The following is a 12,551-nucleotide window of genomic DNA, read 5'->3' on the forward strand; positions in this document are numbered from 1 at the left end:
TGGGATCAGTAGTTTTCAGGTCTCCTGGGCAACACTCCTTTTTCTTACTAGAGGTAAGGGCTTTGAAAGGATGGCATTTCTAGGATCCAGAGGAAAGATGGAAATGATACACATTTTTTTTAAATAGGTGGTGCTTTAAAAATCAGTAGCAATTACTGAACTATGTTTAATATTCTTTGACCATTCAGCTTTTTAAGGAGGCAGAAGTACTTTGCAAAAATGCCACTGGATTTGCCCACTGAATTGTCTTGCTATATGGAGCCAGCCTGGTTGGCTTTGTTGGTCCCATGGGCTTACCAGGCATTTGGTGGGTTTTATAAATTCTGGCTGAGAACATCTGAATGTGCCCTGATGGGGACCAAGTTAGTGAGGTGGGAAAGGATTACCCTTCTTTTTGCCTTTTCAAAAAGTGGTGGGAATTGATCATGTTTAGAGGGACTGGTTGAATTCCTCCTTGCCCCACCCCACCCCATCAACTTCTCTGCATTTTGTCCCCCAACAATACTGTGTTTTAAAGCTGAATTTGTTACTTGGGCACCTCCTATCTTCCTCTCAACAATGGACATGATATGAGATCTCTTAAAATCATGGGTTTTTGTAGCTTAATTATTAGGTCATTCTCATAGTGGGTAGAGGATACAGAAACAGGTAGTCTGATCATACATCCCTCTGATTTATTTATTTTTCCACAGCTATTTGCCGACAAGGTTGTAGTCCTAAGCATGGGTCTTGCAAACTCCCTGGAGACTGCAGGTAATGACTAAACTAAAAAATACACTCTATTCCTGTGGAGCAGCTGGGGGGCTGACTTTATAGACCATGTGCTCTTTCTTTCTTTCTTTCTTTCTTTTCTTTTTTTTTTTTTTTGAGAAATAGAAAGCTTAAAATTCAAATAGGCACATCCGAAGCTTACTAAATTATACCAGCTGTCCAGTGGAATGCACCATTTCTCTTTTGGGGAAAAAAAAAAAAAAGCTCATGGGCATAGGCAATGAACTTCATGTACTTACTGTTCTATAAATTGATAACACATTTTTATTATCTTCCCCCTTAAAGTGCTAATGGTCTAGATGGAAAGATGTAGACTGGTTTCTTTGCTCCCCCCCCCCCAAGCTTTCCATCCCCCAGCCCTCCCCCATAGTCCCCATCAACAGGAGCAAGTGGAGCATTCTTTAGAATGGGATTAGTACAATCTCCTGTCCCCTTTGCTGGCAGGAGCAGGGCCCAGTGCTGAGAGGTTAATGGCTGTGCTGGAATCTTGTCAGTTGAGCCTGATGAATGTAGACTTTAGCTGCTGGCCTTTGAAGTCAGCTCTTTCATGGCCCCAGACAATGCAATGCAACAACTTCACAATTATAGTTTGTTTGTTTACTTAAATGCATATTATGCCAATTTGGGAAAGGCTTGTTTCAGGAAATATTCTTAGTATCTGAAACACTTTGGCACAATCTCTTTTTCCCTCCTGCTAGACCTTAAGGATTAAAATTTAATGTGATAGTAAATGGGTCTTTAGGACCTGTCACTTTTGTCCTCAGAGCTACCCTGGACTGAGCCAAGGGGAGTTTATGAACCCTTGAACTATTGCATTTCAAATTACTATATTACCTGCTCCTCTTGTTACAATGCAGACCCCCATTCCATAGGTCTGGGCTAGGTGCAAGGCTCTATTTCTTCCCAGCTCCTGACACTAACAACTATTGTTGCTGTCTCTGTCAGTACCATACTTCTGCAGTCCAGTCACTGACTGCCTTCAAACCTTAGTATTCAGAGTGTAATTCCTCAAGCTGTCCGGGAACTATCACAAGGGCTTGTTGTCACAACTGCATGTTGACAAGCCTGCCACATGATTTTGCAGCTCAGTAAATTTTGAAGATGGCAGCTTTATGATCTGACTTTTACTTTTCTGACCCCACCAGTCCATCTGTTTCCTTCCCATGCAGTGGGAAACACTGACTGCTGAGGCTCTCCATTCTGAAGTGGGAATCTAGACAGCTGGAAAGAAAATAAAAGCAGTCGGCTCTGAAATTGCCTCTCCCTACATTTCAGAAAGAATGCTTGTCTTCTGGAAGGCTGGGGGTTTTGAAAACTAACCCCTACTGATAGCAGCTGACTGCAGTATTTGACAGCATTGCTGTCAAATGTTGAGCCGGAATCCACCTACCTTAACTCTGCTTAATTAAGGGTGCACTAGAGAAGAGAAAGTCAGAATAGCAGTGCTATTAGCTATTCCGGCCCTGCAACTGAACTCAGATGACTATCAGTGGAGGCCAACCAAGATTTCTGCTACTGTCATCAGAATAAACACATTGCTGCGCAGGGGAGGGCCCTCCTAGCCAGAACAACAGGCTTTGTTTCCAGAATTTAGCCCTTTCTCTTTCGAAGTCTCACCTCCCACTCTCTGCCCAGACACGCACCAGTGCTCTTATTTACTTAAGGTGCAACTTTCCCACACGTCATTTGCATAGTCTCCCAACCCATCTCCTTTAGCCTACCTTGAAAGAAAATCAAAACAGAACCTTCTAGCTAAGGAAGTTTAGGTTGTGCTGTGCTCCAGAAATAGTTGAATGGCGAGTTAACCTGTAGTTGTCTTTTGGATGATGTTTTACAGAAGTGCGCCCCCCTCCCCCCACAGACACACACAAAAGAACTTACTGGTTATGTTGTTCCCAGGCAGACTTTTGGTTCCTTTTCCCGGGTGCACATGCTTGCTTGCTTTATTGCAAGCCTGCCAATAATATCAAACTTAATTATGAATCATCATATGAGGAAAGTCTCTTCAATTTCTCATGAGAACCTTAATCATATATTATTAAACTGGGATAACTTTGTAGCTGCCTCTTTTAGGGTCAGTATTTTTATTTTCTTTTGAAGTCATCCATGGCCTCTTGTGGTTCATTTTTTATGCTTGGGGATTCAACTCTCATTAATTAAGAAGTGAGGTTGGATCCTCAGCTGCCTCTTACTTTTATTAGGCAAATTGAAGAGGTATAGGGATCCTTAATTTGGAAGGGAATAAGACATTAAGATTATTTCAAAATTATTTCCTTTTGGTGTTTCTCAAGCTATGATTATCATTGAAGAATGATTCCAAACTTGAATGTCCTGTCCACTTTAAAAAAATTTGTTATTTTTTGCCTTCAATAGTCATTTGTTATTTAGATTGGTGATGTGTTTTGCATGAACCCGAATTTTGATTTATTTTGAATACCTTCTGGTAGTTGTTTGAATGGCTTGTTTTTAGGAGTTCAGAAGTGGCTAGTGAGTATTCTTAGGGGCTAGGTGAATTTTTTTTTGTTTTTATTTATTGGATAGAGACAGAGAGAAATTAAGAAGGGAAAGGGAGATAGAGAGAGACGGAGAGACACCTTCATCCCTGCTTCACCACTCGTGAAGTTTCTTCCGTGCAGGTGGGGACCAGGGGCTTGAACCTGGATCCTTGTGTACTGTGATGTGTGCACTCAACCAGGTGCACCACCGCCTGGCCCCACTAGGTTGATTCTTGACCTTTGATGATGAGCTGTTAGCGAGATACCTTTAATTTTCCCATGCTACAGTTTTACTATCCTTCTTGCTATCTGGAAACCCCAAAGTCTTTTCTTTAGGGGGTGCCTCTTTTTCAGAGTTATGGCTCTGAGGCAAGCATGGGATTTGTGACTGCCTTTGACCACTGGCCTTTCCCAGACCCCTTTATGGAACTATTTATCTGCCCCTGTTCCTCACTCACCCCACCTTCATTCCACTGTTGGGCGTCCTCCAGCATTCCCACCTGTTTGTTAAAACTTGATTTTTGAGAAGGCAGAGTTTCCCAAGGCTTGAAACCTGAGGGGAGAAAGAGGTTGAGACCCTGCCCCTTTCTCACTCAGGTGAAAGTTTGTTTGTGTTTTTGTTTAGGAATCAAGGGTACCATTTGGCCTTCAAAAAGAGTCTGGTTAATGAGGCGCTCATAAAGGAAATTTAACTCCTTCACAATACTAGATAAACTGAGTTCGGAGCTTTTCTTTTTTTTCCCTCTCTCTCTCTGAAGTGAGAGATGACTATAAAATAAATTAGCATAAACAGCTACACTAGTGGGTCATAAATTACCCATGGAATGGGTTCCAAGTGCTGTTACTTCCCTTCTTGCAGAAATGAGTTTAGATCCTACCCAGTCTTTGCCAAAAAGAGGACATGGTCCCCTCCCTTGCTTGCTTGGTTCCATAAAGCCTCATCAGAGGCAGTTTCCTGGTGCTCTTGGTGTCCTGTTGCATCTTCATGTGCTGGGGTCGTGGCTTGATGTTCAGACAAAAGAGTTGTACCAAGTTGCTGTGTAGAAATTGCCCAAAGTGCTGCATTTGTGAGAGTTTCACATGGCTATTGTTGTCACCGAAGAGTCCTTTCCTTCTCTAGTCAGCTTGCTGAGGCTGTTGGGTTGATTTATCCCACACCCCCACCCTCTGCTGCTCATTCGGGTGAGCCTGAGAAGAGTGGCTTTGTGATGGGCAGCCCCACACTGGCCTCTTCCCACACAGCTCTCCTTTTGTCAGGAGTCAGCTTGGGCAGGGGCCTCAGCCCAGCTATGAAAATGTTTGTTTAAAGAGAGCCTCCCAGACAAACCTTGAAAGTCTTCCATCCTGTCACACACAAAAAAGAAGAAATCAAGTGAAGTAGAGAAGACTTGAACTGTTCCTTGCTCCTATTTTAATGGTGCAGATCTTTAGGAATGTTGAGTGGGCTAATTGAGGCTGTGCTGTTATTTCCTTCAGGTGCCAGTACGGCTGGCAAGGTCTTTACTGTGACAAGTGCATCCCTCACCCAGGCTGTGTGCATGGCACCTGTAATGAGCCCTGGCAGTGCCTCTGTGAGACAAACTGGGGCGGTCAGCTCTGCGACAAAGGTGCGTCCCTCGAGGGTGGGATCTGGGGTGGAAGGACCCTCTGGGTGATCTTGAAGTCTTGGGAGTGAGACAGGCACTAGTGTCCCATCCCCACAAGTGAATTTTGGTGTTGTTACTTTCATGTGCAATTTCCAGGGTTTTTTTTTTTCCTAAATCTGTTTGAATTTGCTTTAACACTGTGATTTATAGTTTGTTTTATTTTTAAAAGAGGGATGGGGCTAGCAGCATGGGTTAGCAATCTTTCTGGGTGTCTTTGACCAGCTTCTCTGGGGGGGGTCCCTTTGACAGATCTCAATTACTGTGGGACTCACCAGCCGTGTCTCAACGGAGGAACTTGTAGCAATACGGGTCCTGACAAGTACCAATGTTCCTGCCCTGAGGGTTATTCAGGACCCAACTGTGAAATTGGTAAGTGGGTTCAGGCTGAGCCAATTCCTTTTATCTAATTTTCATTTGCTGTTCTTAAAAAATTGTACTTGGGAGTCGGGCTGTAGCGCAGCGGGTTAAGCGCAGGTGGCGCAAAGCACAAGGACCGGCATAAGGATCCCGGTTCGAACCCCGGCTCCCCACCTGCAGGGGAGTCGCTTCACAGGCAGTGAAGCAGGTCTGCAGGTGTCTGTCTTTCTCTCCTCCTCTCTGTCTTGCCCTCCTCTCTCCATTTCTCTCTGTTCTATCCAACAATGACAACAACAATAATAACTACAACAATAAAACAACAAGGGCAACAAAAGGGAATAAATAAATAAAATAAATATTTTTTTTAAAAAATTGTACTCAAGCATTCAGAATATGCTCTTAAAGTTGGTACTTGACAGCCCAGCAGTTCCTTGGGCCTTTGTAAACTGCCTTCAAGTCCCTCAGGTTCTGTGGGCAGTGCTCACATTGTTGTAGGAGGTGGCTTGTGATATGCTGTGTCCAGTTCAGAGAAGGCTTGGAGTGTGGCTGGAGGGAGGCATCTTGACGAGAAAGCTAATTTCTGTTCCCTCCTAGACACAGCACAGTAAGGTGGCTCTGTGGTGCAGTGGATAGTACATTGGACTTCTAGTGACAAAAAGACACAGCAGGGTTCTATCAGATGCCTTTATTTTGTGCAAGAAGCTTGAGTTGGTGGCCTGGGTGTGGGGTTCAGCTGGAGGAAGGGGGTGTCTATAGTATAAAGTAGTTGTCCCTCACTGACTGTCATCCTCGTTTTGCAGCAGAGCACGCATGCCTCTCTGATCCCTGCCACAATCGAGGCAGCTGCAAGGAGACCTCCCTGGGGTTTGAGTGTGAGTGTTCTCCTGGATGGACTGGTCCCACATGCTCCACAAGTAAGTCTGGGTTTTAAAGCCCTGTGTCCTATCAGAATGACAGTCATGTCCAGATAAAGACTCAGGGGCAGAGACCTAACTTGTGGTCCAGCATCTGTCTTGGTGACAGGTCCACATGGGAAAGGCTGGCAACAGTTGGTAGCCTGGTGGTGATGCTGGGATGGTACCTGGCTTGAGCTTCAGCCTTTTCATGTGGAAATCTCCCTGCATGCCCCTGTTCTAAGTTAGCATTTACACCTGCTACTGGAAGAAATTTCCTTTCGGAGAGCTTATGCCTCTGCTTGTGCTCATGCCTGTGACTCAAATCAGGGAAGTTTCTCCTTACAGCCATGAGGAGGCTGCCTGCAGGCGAGGTTGCTGCTGCTTGATTTTATCTTGAGGGCAGGAGGCCTTGAAAAGAGGGTTAGTGAGACCTGGGTGCACATCTGAGCTGCAGTATAGAACTCTGGGATCCCACAGCTTCCCTTGACACCTGGGGAGTCATTAACAAGCTTCCAGATGAAGCCAGGCCTGAGAAGCACTGATGACACCTGAGGGGCTGTGTAAAGCCTGGCTAAAGACAAGGTTCCTGGACTCAAATCACCCGGACTAACACCACAGCCCCTGCCCACTCTCATGGGGAGTCTGGCTATATAGCCATCTATCTGGTGGTTGGTCTAAGTGGGTGGTTGCATTTCTCATTTCCTAGGGTGGTGATGATCCTGAGCACATTCTCAGGAGCACTCTGCCACTTATGAGTGACAGGAGATGGACTGTTATGCCATTTCTTTACTTCAGTTTAGAACTCTGGGCTTCAGGTGAAGGATTTGGGGAGAAACTGAGCAAATGAAAAGAATGAGGCTTTCTGTCTATATAGAAGGGTTGCATTTCCTTACCTCTTCTTAGCTACTGCTGGGCCATAATAAAATTTTTCTTTCTAAAAAATAACTAGGCAGAGAGAAGTGTCCCTTGTTCCCAGAGGGTTGATGCTCCAGGCATCCAGCTGTCTCTCCCCACCCGCTTAGGTTGGGGATTAAATGAACTGGGGCAGTGGAGGATTTGAAGCTAAAATCAGACCTTATCATCACCATAGCAGTCACTTACAGCAGGTGTCTGGCTCTTAAATGCAGGCCTCTCATGTGAGCAGTGGTATTAAATGGTTGAATTGTCAAACAGATTGAGATTAAATTGCCAACCCTTTCCCTTTTTTGTCCATCAGACATTGATGATTGTTCTCCAAATAACTGTTCCCACGGGGGCACCTGTCAGGACTTGGTGAATGGATTTAAGTGTGTGTGCCCGCCCCAGTGGACTGGCAAAACGTGTCAGCTAGGTAAGAAAAGTCTGTATCGAGGTTGGCTCTGCTAATCAGAGCTGTTACAGGAAGACAAGTGTGGGGCCACTGGTGTGTGTGTGCCATCATGCTAAGAAGCAATTTATTATGGAGAGTCCAGTGGGCCTGGGAGAAAAAACTGGAATGTAAATGGATCAGCTCTTTTTAGGCCCTGTGGGGAAGTCGTGGGATTCCTTGAACCGTGTCAGTCCTCTGTCCAAGGAGTTTCCATCTGGGCTCCGAACAGGGATGATCTCATGAGGAATGAGCTGTCGCATTCTTTTTGCCACATTTAAATCCCAGCAACTAGACTGTACTGGGTTTTGCTGAGAAAGGCCTGGTGGCTTTCTGCTGTTCAGTTGGAGGCCAGTTATTAACCAGCAGCTGGCAAGTTATCAATTAATATTCTTTATTGGATAATGGCAAGGGAGAGAGGGATCAGATGTGCAAAACCCAGGGAACCTAGTATCTCTTATTTAGCCAGCTTATTAAAATGTCTTTTTTCAGACAGAAAAAAAAAAGAAAAAAAATCGATTGGTGTGGGGTTTTGATGGGGGTGGGGAAAAGGGGGTTGAACTCCATTTCTCACTGCTCATCCTTTTTCAGATGCAAATGAATGTGAGGCCAAACCTTGTGTAAATGCCAAATCCTGTAAGAATCTAATTGCCAGCTACTACTGTGATTGCCTTCCTGGCTGGATGGGTCAGAACTGTGACATAAGTGAGTGACTTTGCTTTGGACTTCAGTTTTGATGAAACTTGGGCATTGAAGGCATGGGCTATACACTTCTCAGATTTGAGGAGTAGAAAGAAAACGTTATAGACGGAATGTTTTTGAAGAGGGAATGATCAGGGCAGAAATGAAAACACACACTTTTATCAGGCTCATTAGCTGGGTAAAAGGGCCATATTCTGATAAGGTGGCTAAAACAATGATGTGAAGTTTCACTAGCTCAGTCTGGAAGAATTAAGGAGGGTTCCCACCCAGTGTAATAATCTTACCTCACAGGAAACACACAGGATATCTGATTTGAGGCTTTTATCTGTCCTGGGCTGAGTAGGCTTTTCAATTAAGTCCAATTTCAATGTAAATTGCCTCTTTAATATGACAACTTGTTTATTTTTTAGATATTAATGACTGCCTTGGCCAGTGTCAGAATGAAGCCTCCTGTCGGGTATGTAGATCTATACTTAAATCAAAACCTTAATGACTGTCAGTAAATCTTAAGATGTATGTGACAGAAGGAGCTCTGGCCCTGCCAAGATCTAAAAGTACAGGTGAAAAAGGGAGTTCTTGGAGGCCAGATAATAGTGCACACACATATTTTTAAAATATTTATTTATCCCCACCTGCAGGGGAGTCGCTTCACAGGCGGTGAAGCAGGTCTGCAGGTGTCTATCTTTCTCTCCTCCTCTCTGTCTTCCCCTCCTCTCTCCATTTCTCTCTGTCCTATCCAACAACGACAACAACAATAATAACTACAACAATAAAACAACAAGGGTAACAAAAGGGAATAAATAAATAAAATAAATATTAAAAAAAATTATTTATTTATTCCCTTTTGTTGCCCTTGTTTTATTGTTGTAGTTATTATTGCTGTTATTGATATCGTTGTTGTTGGATAGGACAGAGAAATGGAGAGAGAAGGGGAAGACGGGGAGAGAAGGATAGATACCTGCAGACCTGCTTCACCGCCTGTGAAGGGACTCCCCTGCAGGTGTGAAGCACACATAATATCATCTGCAAGGACCCAGGTTCAAGCCCTTAGTTCCCACCTATAGATAGAAAGATTTACCCGTGGTAAAGCAGTGTTGCAGATGTCTAGTCTTTTCCCCCCACTTTATCTCCTGTTCCTCTCTCAATTTCTTTCTGTCCTACCAAAGTAAATGAAAGAAAGAGAGAGGGAATTTTCAGAAGTGTCATTTGGTCCTGTATCCCAGTCTCCTGAGAGTTATCTGGAAGGCATGCATGTAGAAATTCTCCTGAAAGTTTTGATAAATTTCTCATTCGATTCCTTTAGTGAAAGACTTCTCATTTGACTCTATTAGTGAATCAATTGAACTCCAATAGTCATGCTAACCTGCTGAAGCCCTGTGTTTGTGGAAAACATAGGGAAAAAGTATGTTTCTCCCCCTCCTTCTCCTCTTCCAGGATTTGGTTAATGGTTATCGCTGTATCTGTCCACCTGGCTATGCAGGCGATCACTGTGAAAGGGACATCGATGAATGTGCCAGCAACCCCTGTTTGAATGGGGGTCACTGTCAGAATGAAATCAACAGATTCCAGTGTTTGTGTCCCACTGGTTTCTCTGGAAACCTCTGTCAGGTGAGTGAGGCAGAACTTCCTGTGGTCAAGTTTTTACATGAAATCTCCCCCTCTCTCCATCCCCTTTACCCTTTCATTGCCTCTTGACTCTGCCTGGGGTCTCGGTGAACTGTACTAACCTTCTATTGACTGGGTACCTCTACTAGACAAATACTGGCAGGAGAAGATAGAGCAATTTATTTTTTAATTCTTCATAGCATTAGGACTGTCAGTTTGGTTTGGTGTCCACTTTATCCCCCACACAGTCTCTCTGTCTCCCCCCACCCATTTTCTCCCCCCAAATGCTTACCATAGAGGCTTTCAGACACAACTATGTATCATGCAGGGTGTTCTAACAGAAGCACAGGAAGGTGCCAGGTTCCAATATCTACTGTTCCCCAAAAGTTAAAATATACCTTTAATTTACTTCTTCTTTTGCTTAATTCTGCTCCTTGCAGCTGGACATAGATTATTGTGAGCCCAATCCCTGCCAGAATGGTGCCCAGTGCTTCAACCGTGCCAGTGACTATTTCTGCAAGTGTCCTGAGGACTACGAAGGCAAGAATTGCTCGCATCTTAAAGACCACTGCCGCACCACCCCTTGTGAAGGTACCTTCCTAACTTCGGTTCCTGGCTTATCTCCAAGACTTGCTTCTGCCCCATCTGTCACTGCCCCTGGACACTCTGAGAAGTATATTCTAGATGAAAGAGATCACAACCCCTTAATCTGTCTGCTTTGGGAAGCCAGGACACGTGGAAACAATCTGCTCAGGCCAGCTAGTGGGAGAGGAGTTATGTTTACAAGTAGCCTGGGGAGAGAATGTGAGATTCAGTTAGCATTCCTAGTCTGGGGTGGGCTGACTTGCAAAACTGAGACAAATTCCTCAGTGCAACACTTGTCAGTCGAACTTCCCACCACACAGCTAGAAACACACAGCTAGGTTCAGTAGCCACAAACAACATGTGGAACATTAAACTTTTAAAAAGTAACTGCATCACTAATAAGAAAAAATACTTTGGGGAGAGGGGGGAGAACATGACTAGCACAAGTAGAAACTATTTAATTTCAACTTGTTGCCTCATAGTTATTGCATTAATGGCCCAGTCTTACAGGTGCTATAACTTTATCACTCATTCTTGCTTTTGCTAAGTAGAAAGTAAAGCTGATTGTTCTTAACAAGCTCCCCCCAAATTGGGTTGAAAAGCCCCACAAACATGAAGGCTTCTTGGCTAGCTACAAAGAAGAAATATGTCTTTATAAAAAATCTCTCCACCTGGAGTCTCAGCTTTGCTTGTCATGGTGTGATGTGGCATATTGCCAGAGTCTTGGCCCCCAAGGTACCTCTTGACTTCTTACCCTCATTAGCTAAGAGTGCCTGACTCCAGGAAAGCAGGCTTGGCCTGTGTAGCTCTTGGCTTAGGAGCTTTGTGTCTTATGAGTCTGTGGCTCTGATCTGATCTTGAGCCTTTTCTTCCAGTGATTGACAGCTGCACAGTTGCTATGGCTTCCAACGACACGCCTGAAGGGGTGCGGTATATTTCCTCAAATGTCTGCGGTCCCCATGGGAAGTGCAAGAGTCAGGCAGGAGGCAAATTCACCTGTGATTGTAACAAAGGCTTCACTGGAACATACTGCCATGAAAGTAAGACCCTTCACCAAGGAAATGGGACATAGCACACACACACCCCACCTGCCTCCATGCTGCCTATGCCCAGTGTGGACAGCGTTGAGCATGAATTATTAGAGCTAAGAACCAGTAGCAGTTTATCACTGCATTTATAATCTAAGGCTTAAGGTTGTGCTTAGTTTAGGCAATCACTGATGCTTTGTTGCCAGCAAGTTTATTTTAGAGTATTCAGGAATCATACTAGTTTGGGTAGACCTATTTCCTATGGGAATTTCATCCCCACTTCCACCAAGTAGCTTGTTAAGATGTGAAATAAAATGAAAGAGGCCTTTTCTGAAGTGCAATGAGCTGGCCATTGGATTTGAGGGAACAGTTGTGATGGAGTTGAAGAATGTTGAAGTGCTTGGTTTCTCAGCAGGCATCTGGGAAACTCACAGAACAGTACCTACCTGTGGCATTATGGCATGGCCCCATTTATCTGTTCTTTATTCCCTTCACAGATATTAATGACTGTGAGAGCAATCCCTGTAAAAATGGTGGCACTTGCATTGATGGTGTCAACTCCTACAAGTGTATCTGTAGTGACGGCTGGGAAGGGGCCTACTGTGAAACCAGTGAGTCTGATCCGTTGGGACAGACAGGTCTGGGAGGTGGGAGGGTGGGAGGGAGCCTCCCACTTGAACATGGGAAGCTTTACTTTCTAGTGGAAAGACCTGGACATAAGATCATAGAGTCTAGGGAGTCGGGCGGTAGTGCAGTGGTTAAGTGCAGGTGGCACAAAGCACAAGGACTGGCGTAAGGATCCCAGTTCAAGGACCCAGCTCCCCACCTGCAGAGGAGTTGCTTCACAAGCAGTGAAGCAGATCTGCAGGTGTCTATCTTCCTCTCCCCCTCTGCCTCCTCCTCCTCTCTCCACTTCTCTCTGTCCTATCCAACAATGAAGGCATCAATAATAACCACAACAATAAAACAAGGGCAACAAAAAGGGGAAATGAATAAATAAATATTAAAAAAAAAATTAAAAAAGAAAAAAGATCTTAAGAGTCTCCTAGTAGGATACTATTGCCTATGTCCTGTTGGCATTTGTTAATCCTAGCTGGGAGGAACTTCTGCTGGGGTGCTGT

At 44.4% G+C, this 12,551-nt stretch overlaps 1 protein-coding gene across 2 annotated transcripts in view; it reads left to right on the top strand.

The window, feature by feature from the left end:
• JAG1 (jagged canonical Notch ligand 1) overlaps window positions 1-12,551 on the top strand; it is a 38,830-nt gene that overhangs the window by 17,761 nt on the left and 8,518 nt on the right. The window contains exons 5-15 of one of the 2 annotated variants that reach the window (XM_007524715.2): window positions 693-753; window positions 4,743-4,873; window positions 5,162-5,281; window positions 6,070-6,183; window positions 7,382-7,495; window positions 8,102-8,215; window positions 8,623-8,669; window positions 9,647-9,820; window positions 10,258-10,408; window positions 11,278-11,442; window positions 11,928-12,041. In XM_007524715.2, the coding sequence (XP_007524777.1) occupies window positions 693-753; window positions 4,743-4,873; window positions 5,162-5,281; window positions 6,070-6,183; window positions 7,382-7,495; window positions 8,102-8,215; window positions 8,623-8,669; window positions 9,647-9,820; window positions 10,258-10,408; window positions 11,278-11,442; window positions 11,928-12,041 (1,305 nt within the window). The remainder of the gene's footprint in view (window positions 1-692; window positions 754-4,742; window positions 4,874-5,161; window positions 5,282-6,069; window positions 6,184-7,381; window positions 7,496-8,101; window positions 8,216-8,622; window positions 8,670-9,646; window positions 9,821-10,257; window positions 10,409-11,277; window positions 11,443-11,927; window positions 12,042-12,551) is intronic. The other variant, XM_016188871.2, reaches the window with a different exon arrangement.

Source organism: Erinaceus europaeus, chromosome 1 (assembly GCF_950295315.1).
Source record: "Erinaceus europaeus chromosome 1, mEriEur2.1, whole genome shotgun sequence".
NCBI lineage: Eukaryota > Metazoa > Chordata > Mammalia > Eulipotyphla > Erinaceidae > Erinaceus > Erinaceus europaeus.